At 36.2% G+C, this 18,268-nt stretch overlaps 1 protein-coding gene across 3 annotated transcripts in view; it reads left to right on the top strand.

Annotated features, from left to right (window-relative positions):
* Nucleotides 1–18,268, top strand: part of PARG (poly(ADP-ribose) glycohydrolase) — a 118,561-nt gene that overhangs the window by 88,903 nt on the left and 11,390 nt on the right. For all 3 annotated transcript variants that reach the window (XM_029932127.1, XM_029932125.1, XM_029932124.1), the window contains exons 15-16: nucleotides 2,129–2,237; nucleotides 13,150–13,255. In XM_029932127.1, coding sequence (XP_029787987.1) covers nucleotides 2,129–2,237; nucleotides 13,150–13,255 — 215 coding nt within the window. The remainder of the gene's footprint in view (nucleotides 1–2,128; nucleotides 2,238–13,149; nucleotides 13,256–18,268) is intronic.

Here is an 18,268-nt window from a genome sequence, read left to right as displayed (position 1 = left end):
TACAGGTTCATTAATAGTTAAAATAGTATTACCATCTCCATATATAAAAGGGAAGAACAGAGAAATAAAAGCCTAAAGTCTAAGCCAAGAACAAGAAGGGCAGAACTCTTGTTTTTTTTTTTGTTTTTTTTTTTAGTGTTTATTTTAGTTTTGAGAGAGAGAGAGAGAGAGAGAGAGAGCACAAGCACGGGAGGGACAAAGAGAGAGGGAGACACAGAATCCAAAGCAGGCTCCAGCTTCTGAGCTGTCAGCAGAAAGCCCGATGTGGGACTCAAACCCACAAACCATGAGATCATAACCTGAGCTGAAGTCATATGCTTAACTGACTGAGACACCCAAGCTCCCCAGAACTCTTGTTCTTTACCTTTCAGCTACCGGATGTAAGCACTCAGTAGAGATTCACCTCCAAGGCCTAACTTATTTAGAATAAGTTCTTATTAGAGCTTAAAGCCTTTAACTGGCTTATTTAGTTATCATGGATTTTTCTGTGAGATTAAGTAGGTGGGGAAACATGTTGAGAAAGTTTACCTAATGCCACAGAACAGTTAACAGCAGTAAACTGGGCTGTTCCTGTCTCCCTGTTTCTTACTAAAAAATATTTTTATACTTTGCCATTTTTGCTTCCTCACAAAATTGGTTTACCAGGGCTAAACTTTTATAGAAATGGTGCCTAAGTAATATTCCATTGTATATATTATAACACATCTTCTTTATCCATTCATCAGTTGATGACTTTTGGGCTTTTCCCATAATTTGGCTATTGTTGATAATGCTGCAATAAACATTGGGGTGCATGTGTCCCTTTGAATCAGTATTTTTATATCCTTTAGGTAAATACCCAGTAGTGCAATTGCTGGATTGTAGGATAAAGAAGATTTGATACACACACACACACACACACACACACACACACACACACAGAAATATTAGCCATCAAAAAGAATGAAACCTTGCCATTTGCAACAACGTGGATGGAACTAGAGTGTATAATCCTAAGTGAAGTAAGTCAACCAGAGAAAGACAAAATACCATATGATTGTATTCATATGTGGAATTTAAGAAACAAAACAAATGAACATGGTGGGAGGATGATAGAGGCAAACCAAGAAACACTCACGGAGGAGAAATGGGTAGGGGGATGGGTTAAATAGGTGATAGGGATTAGGGAGGGCTGTGGTGATGAGCACTGGGTGAGATTTGGAACTAATGAATCACCTGAAACTAATATTGTATTGTATATTAACTAACTGGAATTTAAATAAAATTTGGAGAAAGGAAAAAAAAAAGAAATGGTGCCTGAAAATGTGTGTGTGTGTGAATGTGTGAGTGCTCATGCATGTGTTAATGAAAAAGAGCCATTGTGTTAGAATTAGCTATTGCCCACCAACCTTACAGACTTATTCTTTGTAATATCTCAAATCCAACCCCTGGTCTCTTTCCCTTTGTTCTGATTAAAATATTTGGTTGCAACAATCCTTATTTCCACAGGCAATGTGTTACTGTCTGCTTTACTGTCTTTGTCTTTTTAAAAATAATTTTGCACTGTCTGCAGTTTAGCACAGTAGGTAGAATGTTGTAGTAAATCATGACACATTTTTTTTGGTAACATTTGGCTTCTTGGGATTATGTTTTGGATGACAATGATACATGGTGATGTTATTAACCCAAGACCCAAAGAGCACATCTCTGAAAGCAAAGGAGGAATGAGCTTTTTGACCTTTTTTTTTCTTTCTTCTTTTTGGCTTTTGTCAAGATACAAATGCCACGTCGTTAGTATTAAAGGAGAACCAAGAGCTAAGTTCCTTTCGTTTGCCTCCCAAATCCTTTAACTTCTGAAACTTAGTGTAAATGATGTACCTGTTTACAATATGTCATGTTCGTCATCTCTTGATAAGTTTTTATTTTACTGTTTAATGCCTAATGGTTTATAATGTGAATGCCTTGAAATCTAAAAATAAACTGGTGTTTCCCCCCACTTCTGTTTTGCTGAGACCTATAGCTACTGGTTTATTGGTTTGTTTTTGAACATTTTAACCTTGCCAAATTCTCAGAAACCCAACCTCACAAGGGTTATATCTTGTGAGTGTCTTTCCTTAGTAGACATCTTACCCCTTCCATCCTGCCCCAGGGACGCCTGGCAGCGGCGTGGCACTGAAATCGTCGCCATTGATGCCCTTCACTTCAGACGCTACCTCGACCAGTTTGTGCCTGAGAAAATCAGACGTGAGCTTAACAAGGCCAGTAACCTCATTTCTTAGTTCATCTGGCAACTGTCATCTATTTACTGCCATTTTATTAATGCTGAAATTAATGCTTTCTGGTAATTCTTGCAGTGTCAGTATGTCTGCCCACAGCTCTCCTGATTTAATGGGTCTGTCAGCTTGTACAAGATGTACTTTCCATTTTGTAATTGCTTGATTACTGATGCCAGAGAGACTGTTGCTTGATATTAAGCCCCACACATGCATTTAGCTCGTCAAGTACTTTTAACTTGCTTTGGAACATTATTATTTTAAAACCATATAGAAGTGCATGAGCGCTAAAATTTTTTTTCCACCTCTTTCAATGATGTGTCTGCAAGGTATGCTATTAGGGTTAATACAGATAACCATAAAAGTTAAGTTTTATTATAGGTAAGAATGACATGTAAATTGTTTATTGATTAGCTAATTTAGCATATTTATGATGGAATCTGTGATTTTCTGTAATGTTCATTGCTGTCTACTAGAATCATTTTTCTAATTTTATTACAGAAATATGAAAATGAACCATACCTATTATTCAGGTTTTCACTTCTGCTAACCATATAAATAAACTCTTACACAGTCGAGTGCTGATTCTATTCTCTAGATTTAGGGCTTTACCTCAAACTAACAGCCAAGGAAACTGATCCAATTCTGAAAACCATTGTTTAACTCACATAGGTGAGTTATGAGATTGTTTAGATGAGGTCTGTGGTTCTTTCTGCATGGCCAAACCCTATATAGACCTTTAATTATGACAGCAGACTGGGGGTACCATCGCAAGGAGATTGGGAGTGCCCTGGGATTGGCACTTCTGGCATTAAATATATCCTCTTCACAGCTTCTGCCTGGTTGTACCTCAGAAATGGTGTCTCTATGGTGCTCAGCATATCCTAGCTCAAACACCTTGCCTTTCTTATAGTTAGTAAAATAAACAACCAAATAATCCACAACGACTTTTACTATTCTTACAACTTGGTATATATTTTGAGTATAAATACATTTATTATCTTATATTCTAATCTACTTCAGAGTCTAATTGTTGAGGTTTTTTTAATACATAATCTATTATATTATTTTAATGTTTAGAGTTCTCAAAGGGATCTCTTAAAAATTTTGAAGAGTAGGGGCGCCTGGGTGGCTCAGTTGGTTAAGTGCTAAACTCTTGGTTTCAGCTCAGGTCATGATCTCATGGTTTGTGGAATTGAGCCCCCAAGTACGGCTGGCAGTGCAGGGCCTACTCGAGATTCTCTCCCTCTCTCTATATTCCCCTTCTTGCTCACATTCGCTTTCTCTCTTTCAGAGTAAATAAATAAACTTAAAAAAATGTTTAAAAAGAACTTTTGAGAAGTAAATGCATTATTTTCCAAAGCTGCATTTAGGTAACTGATATCACATATATTTTTTTTTTCTTCTTCTTAAAGTACATTCTCAGAAAAACTATGCAGGAAGACTGTTGTTTGGTATATCAACCAATATAATTTCTTTCCTTTACCTGACTCTGAAAGTCAGAGATTCTAGAACAAAATCTTTTTTTATTATGTTAGGTACATTTTAAATGTAAGCCTTTCACTGTGCCAAACTCTTGTTTCCAAGTACATGATGTTTTTATTATATAGCATATCAAGTAGAATGGGATTTATTTTTAGATTTTCATCTATTTCAGTTTCCTTATTAAACATATATGAATTTATCACATGGTCTTGGTCATTGATAGTAGAAGGCATGTTTGTAAGCAGTAAGTTGGAAAAGAAATATGTGAAAAGGGAATGTGTTTAACCATAATCATACATTACACAAGTTTAAAGGATAAAAATTTATATTCTTAGGATAAAATTGTATGTTCTCACAAATACTTTTCTGTAGGAACTAGATTGTTCGCTTTTAGAAATTATCTGCAAATTATCATTTTAAAAAATAACCCTGGCATAAATAAATCTTTTCTTTTTTAATTGCCCATGGCCAATCGGTGTTCTCTACATTGACTTATTTATATAGCACTTACCTTTTTACCTATCCTCAAAGACAGCAGAAATGTTAAGATGTGAGACTTTTGTGTATGTGAATAGGTTAATTTGGATGTAGGTATTTGTAGAATGTAGAGTCCTTAGGAGACACACTTTATATGAAAAGAATGAGTCTTTAACCTACAACAGAAGAAGTTTTATTTCACTCAAGTCAGTCAGTCCCAAGCATACTGCCTTGCTTATGAGGATTTCTCAAAAATATTTGTTAAATGCATTAATTGGTGATTAATTAAACTTCTTAGAAATTACTAACACAGTTTTTTAAGATAAACTTTTAGATATAGTTAACATAATCTTAAATCACTTAAAATGTTACAAATTTATAGGTATTTTCTAAAGATTCTTCACGTGCTAGCAAAAGCTCCTAAGTTCACTGTCAATTCATGTATGGAATAGATGAAAAACCATATGAAGCAGATGAATTGAAAGTATGTAGTTCTCTGTTTTAACCTGCCTTATTTATGTCAATATGCAAGTAAGTCTAATTTATAGTTTATAAAAGGTCCTTTTCAGTAAAATGGAGGTAGAAAAAAATTTTAATTATACAAGTAACAATAGTGAAAGTAATAGCTAACATTAAGTGATTGCATATGATATGGTAGGCACTCTACTTAGCACTTTAAATTTGATGTTTGACTTAATCCTAACCACCCAGGGAAGTGTAGATACCCTTCTGGTCTCCAATTTAGAGTTCATAAACCAAGCCTCAAGAAGTTGGGCAGTGATGAAGTCAGGACTTGTATCCGGGTTCCCCTGACTTCTAATCACTATTTTAAGATGTAACTCCTTCTAGGGGCGCCTGGGTGGCTCAGTCGGTTAAGCATCTGACTTCGACTCAGGTCATGATCTCACAGTTCATGAGTTTGAGCCCCACGTCAGGCTCTATGCTGACAGCTCAGAGCCTGGAGTATGCTTTGGATTCTGTGTCTCCCTTTCTTTTCTCTACCCCCTCCTCCACTCATGCTCTGTCTCTCTCTGTCAAAAATAAACATTAAAAAAAAATTTTTTTTTAAATATAACTCCTTCCACATAGAGATTACTATAACTAGGTCTCTTTCCGGACTTTTTACCGGTTTCCGTCTTAAATCATTTAGAATATTCCCTGCATTTTGTTAACCATCTCCTACAAGCATATATGTCTTGGTTACTTAACCTCTTTCTTTTCTTTTTTTTTTTTAATTTTTATATAGTTTATTTACTTTTGAGAGAGAAAGACAGAGCACGAGTGGGGGAGGGGGAGGGAGAGAGGGAGGCACAGAATCCAAAGCAGGTTCCAGGTTCTGAGCTGTCAGCACAGATCCCGACGCGGGGCTCAAACTCACGAACCATGAAATCATGACCTGAGCTGAAGTCGGACGCTTGACCGACTGAGCCACCCAGGTGCCCCATCTTTCTTTTCTTTTAAAATCACTATCCTATACTATGAGCAAGCTTCCAGTTGCTTGCTTTTCTCAATATCCTTTTTTGTTTGATATACTTTTTAAAGGAAATTTGAGGGCTTTCCCCCTAACCTCTTTATAAAATTCCTATAAGATAAGAAAATAGCACAAGTACCTCATTAATACATAGGCTAACATTGAGAAAGCACCTAGTTCAGGGCCTGGCACATGGGAACAAACTTGATAAATATATGTTCTTTAATTCATTGCTATATTCCAAAACATTTTCTCTTTTAGCCAAGATTTAGTTTTCTTTTTTTTAAAGTTTATTTATTTATTTTGAGAGAGAGAGACCCGTATATACACAAGTTGGGGAGGGGCAGAGAGAAAGGGATAATCCTAAGCAGGCTCCAGGCTGTCAGTGCAGGGCTCAGACTCACAAAACTGTGAGATCATGACCTGAGGCAAAATCAGGCGCTTAACTTGACTGAGCCACCCAGGTGCCCCTGAGAATTGGTTTTCTAATTCTTTCACTGAAAAAGAAGAAAACAGTAGATGATTTTGTTAAATGTCATAGACAAGTTAATAGAGAACTAATTCAAATAACTTTGGGCCTTCTAAATAAAAGCATTCCATTATTTATTGGTTATATTTACCTATTAAAATAGAGTTATGAATATTAGTACAGCAACGGAGTTTTACATAAACTGACAGCACAACTTTGAGAGACTATTAAGTTTAGTGTTGTACATATTACTGTGTTTTGTAAACTTAGGTTTAAAGCAGAAGTCTATATTAAATTACTTTAAATTTTTTTTAAAATGTTTTATTTATTTTTGATACAGAGAGAGACAGAGCATGAGAGGGGGAGGGGCAGAGAGAGAGGGAGACACAGACTCTGAAGCAGGCTCCAGGCTCTGAGCTAGCTGTCAGCACAGAGCCTGACGCGGGGCTCGAACCCACGAGCGTGAGATCTGACCTGAGCCGAAGTCGGAGGCTTAACCGACTGAGCCACCCAGGCGCCCCTATATTAAATTACTTTAAAGATGACTTGCACAGTTCTACTTTTTTAAGTGGGCAGGAATAGAAAAACTCATTTTATCTAGGAAGCAACAGAGCATAAGACCAGTTTTCACCATTAGAATTCAGTGTGGATCTCTGAACTCTATGGGCTTTTTTGCTACTTTTAGGCATTAATCGTCAGGTAAAATTGAAAGGGAAATCCCACAAAGTGTTTTATTCCCTTTGGAAATAGTCTTCTCCATTTAGGCTCCACCTGTCCTATTTGACCCACATTGTGACCTGCAAGCAGAGTTGGTTTTTAAAGGAAGAAGCTTATGTAACAGATGCTGTGAAGCAATGTTCAGTTCTGTGAGAAATCGGCTGGGTGACTTTCTAGAGGAGAATTATCTTTGTAGTTGGAAAGATTTATGACTCTAGCTTGCAAAAGTGGCATATAGCTCAGCAAGGGAAGAAAGAAATCATCTGTGAAAAGTTGTATTTAGCCATGTTAGATTCATTCAAGTAAGATTAAGTAATGAATATATTTTGTGGAGGCTTCTGGATCAGAAATTGAATGAAGCAAACAGACCACCCTAACAGGAAATCACCACCATTTATTCTTTTTAGAATTGTTTTTATTGGGTTTTTTTTGTTATTACCCATCAACAAATTTGGAAAGAGGTTGTTATTAAGCCAGAGCTTGGTCAGCAAAACCATTCAGTACTAGCTACTGGTATCTTTTTTTTTTTTTTTTTTTTAGTGTTTATTTATTTTTGAGAGAGAAAGAGAGAAGCAAGTGAAAGAGGGGCCGAGAGAGAGAGTGGGAAACAGAGAATCCAAAGAAGGCTCTACGCTATCAGCACAAAGCCAGATGTGAGGCTCAAATCCATGAGCCCTGAGATCATGACCTGAGCTGAAGCAGTTCAGCATCTGGCGTAGCCAAGGTAGCTCAGCTGGGAGAGTGTTAGACTGGAGGAGGCATTCAACAATCCGGTCATTTATCATATTTTCTTAACTACAGTTGGCTCTTGAACAACTCAGAAATTGGAGGTACCAATCCTTTGCACAGCAGAAAATCTACATGTAACTTTTGACTCCCCCAAAACTTAACTATTAATGGCCTACTATGGCCTGGAAGCCTTACTGACAGCATAAGGAGTTAATAAACACATAGATTGTGTGTTATATGTATTATATACTGTATTCTTAAAATAAACTAGAGAAAAGAAAATGTTATTTAGAAAATCATAAGGAAAAGAGAAATACATTTATAGTACTGTATTGTGTTTATCAAAAAAATCTGCATATAAGTGGATCATGCAATTCAAACCTACCTTGTTCAAGGGTCAGTTGTATGGGTCACTTTTAAGAAATATTAGCCCAAAATGTATCAGTTTTAGTGAGTTTTTCCTTCAATCTCTTAATATAAAGAATCAGAATAACCAGATACCTAATCCAATCTTTGATTTCACACATAAGGAAACTAAGGTCTGCATGATTCTTTCATTTTATATAGCATTTCAACAAGCAAAATCTATTTAGTAATGTTACAATTATTTTATTGTTTTATTTATTTTTAAAGGACTTTTTTTATGTTTATTTATTTATTTTGAGAGAGAGATTGCACGCTCCTGCACAAGTGGGGGAGACAGAGAGCCAGAGAGAGAGAGAGAGAAAGAGAGAGAATATACCAGACAGGCTCCATGCTGTCAGTATAGAGCCCAACGCAGGGCAGAGCCCAACGCAGGGCTCAATCTCTTGACCTGAGGCAAGATCAAGAGTTACATGCCCAGCCTACTGAGCTACCCAGGCAACCTCAATTATTCTAAAGAGAAAAAAGTCATTTGTACTCCTACCTTTCAAATAGTTGTTTTCATTTTTGTAAGTCCTTCCATATGAATATTTAGTTTCATAAAAGTGTTCAAAAGTTGCCTATAACTTTGTATTTTACCTATTCGACCATATATTGTAAATATTTTTCACACTTTCTAATATCTTCATAATAATATGTTTAATGACCATAAAACTGGTTGGATTGGTATACTACAATTAAACTACTATTTTTGAACAATTCGGTAGTCCCAAGTTTTTCTCATTATACATAATGTAGTAATAAACCTCTTTGTTATTTAATCAAATAGCAAAAAAAGTTTACAAAAGATGATATTTTGCAAAATTGTTATTATTTAATCTAAAGATAATTTTTTTTAAGTGGGCACCATACCCAATGTGGGGTTTGAACTCACAACCCTGAGATCAAGAGTCATGTGCTGTACTGACTGAGCCAGCCAGGCACCTCTCTAAGGACAATTTTAACACTCTTGATTAATAATATTTTATTCCAAAAGATTCTTAAGGATCTTTTAATATTATGTTTGTTTTTAAGAAATCATAATATTTTAAGACCTCAGAAAATCAGTAGTGGTACCGACCATATGCTAATTTAAGTTAGACTAGTGGTAGATTGTCTCCAAATAAGCGACTCTTTGGGAACAATAATTGTAAGTTATTAATCCAGCTAGCAGTATAATGTATTTACATTATAATGAAAGACATTTTATCTACTTGAGCCTGCTAAACTTGATGCTGAAGCCTGAGTTATTTATTTATTTATTCAATTTACATCAAGTTAGCATATAGTGCAATAATGATTTCAGTAGATTCCTTAATGCCCCTTACCCCCTCCCACAACCCCTCCAATAAGCCTCTGTTTGTTCTCTATATTTAAGAGTCTCTTCTGTTATTCCCCTTCCCTGTTTTTATATTATTTATGCTTCCCTTCCCTTATGTTCATCTGTTTTGTATCTTAAATTCCTCTTATGAGTGAAGTCATATGTTTGTCTTTTCTGACTGACTAATTTCACTTAACATAACGCCCTGTAGTTCCATCCTTGTAGTTGCAAATGCAAGATTTCTTTCTTTTTGATTGCCTAGTGATATTCCATGGTATGTATATACCACATCTTCTTTATCCATTTTTCCATTGGTGTACATTTGGGTTCTTTCTGTACTTTGGCTATTGTTGATAGTGCTGCTAATAAACAGTGGGGTGCACGTGCCCCTTTGAAACAGCACACCTGTATCCCTTGGATAAATACCTAGTAGTGCAGTTGCTGGGTTGTAGGGTAGTTCTATTTTTAATTTTTTGAGGAACCTCCATACTGTTTTCCAGAGTGGCTGCACCAGTTTGCATTCCTACCAGTAGTGCAAAAGAGATTCTAGGTTCTTACTTAAGTGTGTGTGTGTGTGCTCATGCATGTGTATGTGTAGATTTTTGTGAGCAACTATTCCCTTGAGTACCATCTATTTCCCAGGTCCAGTTCTGGGCCTGTAGGTTTTTATAACTGGTTTTTTTTGTTTTTGTTTTTGTTTTATTTTTCACTTTCTTTGCTTCCATCCTATATCTCTATCTTTATCTCATCACTTCCTGGCTAGATTCTACTTTTTAACTCTAGGTACCAGTATTTTCTTCCTGCCTCTTGCTTTTCTCAAAGCTTCCCATTGTAACCTTCGAGATTCCAGAATTAACCTTTATATTCCTTCTCTTCTTCCCTTCCCATCAAAACCCATTCTGAGATGAGTGTTCTTTGATATTCTTTCCTTACTGTCCTAAGGATGAATGCTTCCTCTTTTTCTCTTTAAAGTAGTTTATCAGTAAAACTAAATAGCTCTGTCATTGGTGATTATCAGGTCAGGATGCAACTGCAGAGTTTGAATTGGCTTTCTTTTTATTCTTTCTGCTTTGATAAGTCGCCTCAAGTTCTCTGGTGGTGGGTGTGGGTGAGGGGATATATTTGTTGCCAGCATGGAGCTCTTGAGAATTCCTAGTACCTCTCCCTATGAAATAAGGACTTGGCAACTCAACTCTTTTGAAGTCTCTAGCCTTATGTGATCTTTATTTGTTACTTACTAAAGGGATTCATTATCACTGTAAAAGGAAATAATTCCCTGATTAGTGACCCTGCTTTGGTTCTAGCTTTGAGGGATCTCTCTCTCCTTACTGCAGAAGGGAGAAGCATGGGTTTCCCTCTAAGTGAGAATCAGAAGAGCTTTCTGCTTCTCTCTTATGTCTGACCTTGGAAATTCTTGGTTTAAACAGAATAAAAGAATTTTGTATTTAATCACTATAAAAAGTTATTCTTTTTAAAAATGTTGTAATGTTTATTTTTAAAAGTTTTTAATGTTTATTTTGGAGAGAGAGAGTGTGAGCAGGGGATGGGCAGAGAGAAGGAGAGAGAGAGACAGACAGACAGACAGAATCTAAAGCAGACTCCAGGCTCTGAACTGTCAGTGCAGAGCCTATTGCTGGGCACAACTTCAAAAACAGTGAGATCAGGACCTGAGCTGAAATTGGACACTTGAACCGATTGAGCCACCTAGGCACCCTAATGTTTATTTTTGAGAGAGAGAGAGGGAGAGAATATGAATGGGAGAAGGGTAGAGAGAGAGAGAGAGAGAGAGCCAGAATCCAAAACAGACTCCAGGCTCTGAGGTGAGAAGCCCAGAGCAGAGCCCACGCAGAGCTCAAACCCATGAACCATGAGATCATGACCTGAGTGAGCTAAAGTTGGACGCTCAACTAGCTAAGCCATCCAGGCGCCCCAAATAGTTATTCTTTATATTTAATTACTCAGTAATGTTTTATATCTTTTAATTTCTGGTTAACTTTTTAAAGTATTATTTGATTTGATCAAAACACGAAATGCCAGTTAATTTCAGTTTTATAATTTCTATTATGGTCATTTTTCAAGATAGTGTGGAGTTTTTTGTTTTGTTTTTTAGTACAATTGGTTAGCACTTTACATTAGACTTTTCTTCTAATAATATAAATATTAGATATAGAATATATTAAATGCTTCTTCTAATAATACAATTATTAAATGTTTCTTCTAATAATATAAATATTTCAAATTCTCTGTTGTTAGGCTCTACTTTCACTAAGGTATGTTTGCTCATTACAGAAGAGTCACCCAGATATGTAGAGATAGCAGTAGGAAGAGACTAAAGCCATTCTGACAGTATAAAAGAGAAGCAGCACCAAAAGGAGGTTAAGAAATCGTCGTCTTCCTGTAGGCCTGTTAAGGAGAATTTGACAGGAAGACAAGTGGCAAAGTTATGTGTATTCTGACAGAGTTTTTTCCTCCCTCTTGTTGACATAAAGGCAGAGACTCTATATCTTTTAAGAACCTGCTCAAAAAAAATTGAGCTCTTTGATATTTTTGATCTGAAAGAGATTTTCAGAAGCTCCATGCATCTGATTATACAGGTAATTTGTGAGTTCTAGTGTAAGCTCTGTTCCACAGCATTGAATAATGATCTGGTACCAACTTACAATTAATATCTGTCAGGATTTACAGCCTAGGAGGGGGTGGAAGGAATAGCCTTGTTAATCTATCCAGACGGTGTGTAAAATAAATTTCTATACCTTTGTGGAAACTTCAGAGAGCAATTTACTATATTTCTATGTGTGTCGTTTCATGGAAGCATCTTTCTTTATTCTTGGTTTTCTCTAGGAACATTTGTCACAGATCATTCTTTTTATTTTATTTACTGTTCTACATAAGCTGTATTTTAGGCTTTGCTGCTTGAGAGAACTCAGGGGAGATTTGCTGTGCTATTACATTAAACCTCTTAATATAGTCTGATAATTTCAGAAACTAAGAAAGACCAACTAGACTGGCAGCAAAGAAATGGAAACCTACAGCTCTGGGGCCTAAACTGCAGTCTTCTCATGTACAAGATTAGCTATTGTTCTAAGTAAGACTTTACCAGTGTCCTCGGGATAGATCATAGTTTTCTGAAGTGACTAGCAGATGTTAAAGTATTCTAGCTTAAAGCAGAGCTGTGAAACCAGAGAATCTTGGAGCTAGAGGGAATCTTAAAGATTATTTTATAACCAGGTATAGGAATCCCCCCCCCCACACACACTCGTATATGTGTGTGTGTGTGTGTATATATATATATATATATATAGTTGCTTGCTCATTGTTAAGCATTTCAGTAGCAGGGAGCATGTTTAAAAGCTAATCACAATTATTAATCTAGTCCCAGTAATTCGGAGAACAAGTACTAAGGAAGCACAGTGGTAATAACTCTTTACCTTAATGGGGGAAAATGGTGTTCAGAAGCCTTCAAATAAAGCTATGTGTTAAGTGCCTTTCCTTCCTTAGTTCCTGGTAGTTTGTAATTAGGATCCCGTCAGTTCTTGAAATACCTTTGATATTTTCATTTATATTTGTTTGAATCAGATAAAGAAACTGAGACCTGTTTAAGGGCTTTGGCCCAGCAACAAAACAAATAAATACTAGAATTGATCATTTTTTACTCTCTTATTATATAATCCCAGGATTTTCTGGTTTTCCCTCTACTTTGGCCCCTAAAATAAAAAGCAAAAGATAGAACATAATCTTGGTAATAGCTACTGATCTTAGTGCATCAGTCAGAAATACTATTAGTGTCTAGTTACTCATACACTGTGATGTTTCTTTCATCCTGCAGGCTTACTGTGGATTTCTCCGTCCTGGAGTTTCTTCAGAGAATCTTTCTGCAGTGGCCACAGGAAACTGGGGCTGTGGTGCCTTTGGGGGTGATGCTAGATTAAAAGGTAAGTGATTTTAAAAACGATAAGCATTCTGACTATGGAGATAAGTTATTCCTTCAAACTTGGATTTCTCATGTTCTGTTGTAACAAGAGACCACAAAGATTGAAGAGAAAAACAGTGTTTGGCACCATCCTTTTTTGTGTATGTGTAATTCTTATTTTTATTTGGTATTTTCCTGTAAAAATCTTTTCGATCTACCAGGCATAGTATATAGTTGAATGGAGAGATGGAACAGTCCAAAATGACTATGAAGTTTCAAACCAAAGCACCTTTAAGCACCTTCCTTTGCAGAAGTGATTTTGATAGAGCTATTCCGTTGACTCATTCATTCACCAAACTTGTGAGGCATATGCCATGTTGTAGGCACTGTGATAGACTCTGGGAATCCAAAGGTGAATAAGATGTGGTCCCTACTTTGGAATTCACAAATTGGCTTATGAGAGAGAAGCATAGAAAATGCAGTATGGTAGTGAATGCTTTAGTAGTGGTGCACAGATGTGGGAGTATAGCTTGGGAGAGCTGCATGAATAACATAGATAAGGAGCCACTTGGTGCCCAAGAAGGAGAAGCATTTATTGCATTTTATTGTTTATGGTAGAAAAATCACAAAATGTGATCAAAGCTACTGGCTGTTTACCAAATTATGACATTTACTTTACTCTCAAAAGTATCAGTCATAGAAAATAGTATTATATCATTACTCAAGAAGGTTACTGTTCTGTGTTAACCCAACTGTTCTGACAGCAGTTAGGTGTGCTGCAATATAATCCTGGCGTTCACTACCTGGAGTTAGTGTAGATCCCACAGGTTAAAGGCAAAGTCCTCCCTAAGGCCGCCCCCACTTCAGACTCTAGCTGCAAGTCTGGGGGCGGGATGTCCCCAGGCCAACTATACCTCTAACAGCTGGCTACCAATCTAGGAGGCTCCCACAAGCCCCTTCAGGTTTGATAATTCACTAGAATGACTCACAGAACTCAGGAAGGTGCTACTATAGTTTATAATACACATAGGGTGAGATCTGTGAGGGAATATAAAGCTTCCATGCCTTCTCACTGTGGAGTCAGGGCACATCTCTCTCCTCACACATCAATGTGTTCGCCAACTACGAAGCTCCACTGACCTTTGGTGACCTTAAGTAGGCTCCATATGCAACTCATGACTATGGCATCCCTATGTCCAGAGTTTTTATTGGGGCGTCATTATATAGGCATTGTTGATTAAATCATTGGCCGCATCATTGATCTCAATTTCAACTCTCCTTCCATTTCCTGGAGGTCAGTGGTTGAAAATCCCAATCTTGTAGCTATCTAGGGGCTCACCCAGAGTCCTCCTTAGCATAACAAAGATAGTATCATTCAGGAAATTCCAAGGGTCTTTGAAATTCTTTGTTATACTGCAGTTAATAAAGTAATAAAAAAATAAAACAAACATGAAATAGCAAGCTGGCCTTGATACCCAAACTAGATATAGATAAAAATCTACCTTGCTGGGAATAAAACAGTTGAGTCTGTCATTATTTATGAGTGTGACATATTTGTAAAAATGCCACATTTGTTACTTTTTTAATCCAGAAAAATATTATGAAGTGTGTAAAAATCATCAGTTCATTGTTAACGTTTTGGTGATCATCTTTACAGTTGGTTCTATGTAACAATCTGTATAACCATTTGACATTAGTAACATAACACCAGTCTATGCTCTGACCTCTTTTTGAAAATGTAAATGGGGGCACCTGGGTGGCTCAGTTGGTTAAGCATCGGACTTCGGCTCAGGTCATGATCTCACGGTTCATGGATTTGAGCCCCCGTGTCAGGCTCTGTGCTGACAGCTAGCTCAGAGCCTGGATCCTGTCTTTAGATTCTGTGTCTCCCTCTCTCTGACCCTCCCCTGCTCACACTGTCTGTCTGTCTGTCTGTCTCTCTCTCTCTCTCACAAAAATAAATAAAAAGCATTAAAAAAAACGGAAGTGTACTGTCAACATTTTTAATAGCTACATAGTATTCTGTTGTGTGTACTTCTACGTACCATAATTTATTTCACTGGTTCTCCATTTATAGACAGTTGGTTTTTCATTATCTTATAAGCAATACTGCAGTACATAATTACATGTGTTATATATAATGATTTTCTTAGGATTAATTCCTAGAAGTGAGATTTAATAACCCAAAGACATACATACTTTATATTTTGATACTTGTTGCAAGTTATCCTTCTATTTACATTGTCTTTCTTGCATAAGAAACCTCACCAACAAGGGATTGTGTCAATTTCTAAAATTTATCTGAGGTCCAACAGTTTTCATATGTTTATTGGCCATTTTTATTTGCTTTGTGAATTGTTTTTTTCGCTCTTCTGCCCATTTAGCTCTTTGGGAGTAGTTCTGACTTTTCATTGGCTGGTAATAACTCTTTGTATATTAGGAAATATTGGGGCATCTGGCTGGCTCAGTCAGAAGATCATGGGACTCTTAATCCTTGGGGTCATGAGTTTGAGCCCCATGTTGGGTGTAGAAATTACTTTAAATTAAAAAAAAAAAAGAAATACCATTAATTGTCATATGTTGCAGGCATTTTTCTCAGTTGTTTTAATTTATTTCAGCCTGTTGGGTTGTTGTCACATGGACTTAATTTTTATGTGTTTCCATATTTGTGGCATGGTTAGAAAAATCTTTTCTATTCCTTCATTCTAAAGGCTTTCACCCACATTTTTTTCATAATCAGAAACAAAACCTGCATGTTATTATTTTCAGTGTTTTGAAAATCTATAGAAGAAAGACTTTTTAGGTTTTATGAAATTCCTTATCATCCTTGATTTATTTGAAGAAACCTGTTTTTCACTCTGGGCTTATTGATCTTATGGCAGACGATTTTTCTGTTTTTCTGCAAAGTAAAATGAATGAGTAGATTTGTATCATCAATCCAAAAAACCAGGTCTGCCATAAGCCTTGGTCATTTGTGATGGGTAATTTGGGAAGCTTTATAAGTGTGTTCCTTTCCTTTCTTTTCTTCATGGCATAAAAATGTTTTTCTCAGATTACAGTTTGCTCCCCTAGTATCATAGTATTCAAAGAGTTTCATTTAACCAATTATTGAGATTTAAACTTAACAGTGACTTTTTGACAGTTTCCTCTCCTTCATTCACTTGAATAATCACTTAAAAATTAGAAGTAGTTATTTATCCTTTAGTGGGGAATTGTTTACTAAAACTGATTTTGAAAAGAAATATATTGTGGTACATCTATGTAATGAGATATTATGTGGACATTAGAAATATTGCAGAAATACAACTGCTGACGTGGAAGTGTGTTTCGGGAATATTGCCAAATGGGGGGAAATACATAGTATATGCATTATGAACAATTCAAAAAATTAAATTGTAAATATAAAGTACCACAAATTTGAGATTCTCTGTTTATCTGTTTATGTGCAATGATGAACTATGGTTGTCTCTAGGTGAGTGATGTAGAGGATTTTTGTTAATTTGTACTTCTCTGTTGTAAGCGTAGATTGTTCCTGTAACCAAAAGTCTTATCAAAAAAATTTCTGAAAACATGGATAGAAGACCTTGAGAGCATTTTTATGCTAAGTTAAATAAGTGAGACAGAAAAAGGGAAATACTGTATGTCTCACTTATATGTGGAATATTAAAAACAAAAACAAAACACCTAGCTCATAGATACAGAGAAGAGATTGGTAGTTTCCAGAGGTGGGATATGGGGGTGGTGAAATAGGTAAGGGGGATCAGAATGTACAGACTCCAGGTATAAAATGAATAAATCATGGGGATATAATGTATAAAATGGTGACTATAGTTGATAATAACTGTATTGCATATTGGAAAATTGCTTTTAAAGAGTAGATATTGAAAGTTCTCATCACAAGAAAAAAGATTTGTGTAGTGATGGGTGCTAACTATATTTATTGTGGGAATCCTATCTTAACATATATAAATATCAAATCTTTATATCATATACTTGAAAACTTACATAATTTTATATGTCAGTTATATCTCAGTTAAGAAAAACAGTCACCAGGACATTATAGGCTCCTCTTTTACAAGCTTGCTTTCTAACCAGTCACATAGTAGACCTGGGCAAAGGGGGCAGTTAAATCCTAGATGAATCTCCAAAAGAAGAGAGTACCAAGAAAGAGATGTTTGTTTGCACATAACCAGGTATTTGCAAAGCACTTTTAGGTTGTGAAGGTATTGAGTGGTACTCTAAAGTTCTTTCAATTATATTTTTGTCATTCCTCCTTCCATTTCCTTCAGTGTTTATTTTTTATACTTCTCCATACTATGTTACCTGAGTTGAGAAAATTATGCATTGCTAGTTTATTGTAATTAAAGGTATCTTGATACTGTACTCCTATGTATTTTCTTTTCTATTCCCATTCCCTACCTCCACTACCTAAACATGATTTGCAAATAAAATATGCTCAATGAATTTCTCTTTAACAGATTTATTCAACAACCCTGAATGCCTTCATTAATCTAGGGTTTTGCACATTCTTCTGAAATTGTCTGTTATTCCCTGTATTCCTTTAAGACTGCACGCTAGGGGCACCTGAGTGGCTCAGTGACAGTCAATAAAAAATGGAAGGTTAGAATAGAAGTATGGGCCAGTTCAGTTCCGTTTGTCTTACCACAGGCTTCGTATCACTTCTTACCATTTTCTTGTCAGAACACACAACACTCCATTTCATCCTCAGCCTTTTTCTCTTACACACTTGAGTAAGAATATTCCTTTCTTAACAGTTTTACATTGTTCTCTTCTGTGGGCCCAGTGCCTAGAGTGGGGTCTTGGACATAATAATGCATTTAAGATGTCTAGAGTAAGTGGAATGGTTGTCATCAGCACCTGAGAGATGCCGCTTAGTTAGTGGATCTGGGAAATGGCTTTGGGAAACTTTAATTGTCTGGGAGTTACTGATGATCAGCCATGTTTAAGAAAGACTGCATTCTCTCCTTTGTTTTGCATAGTTACCCTTCAACTTGTAGCCAGATTTGTAAGATGA

Source organism: Suricata suricatta, chromosome 2 (assembly GCF_006229205.1).
Source record: "Suricata suricatta isolate VVHF042 chromosome 2, meerkat_22Aug2017_6uvM2_HiC, whole genome shotgun sequence".
Classification (NCBI taxonomy): domain Eukaryota; kingdom Metazoa; phylum Chordata; class Mammalia; order Carnivora; family Herpestidae; genus Suricata; species Suricata suricatta.
This window is presented reverse-complemented; position numbering and strand designations above follow the sequence as displayed.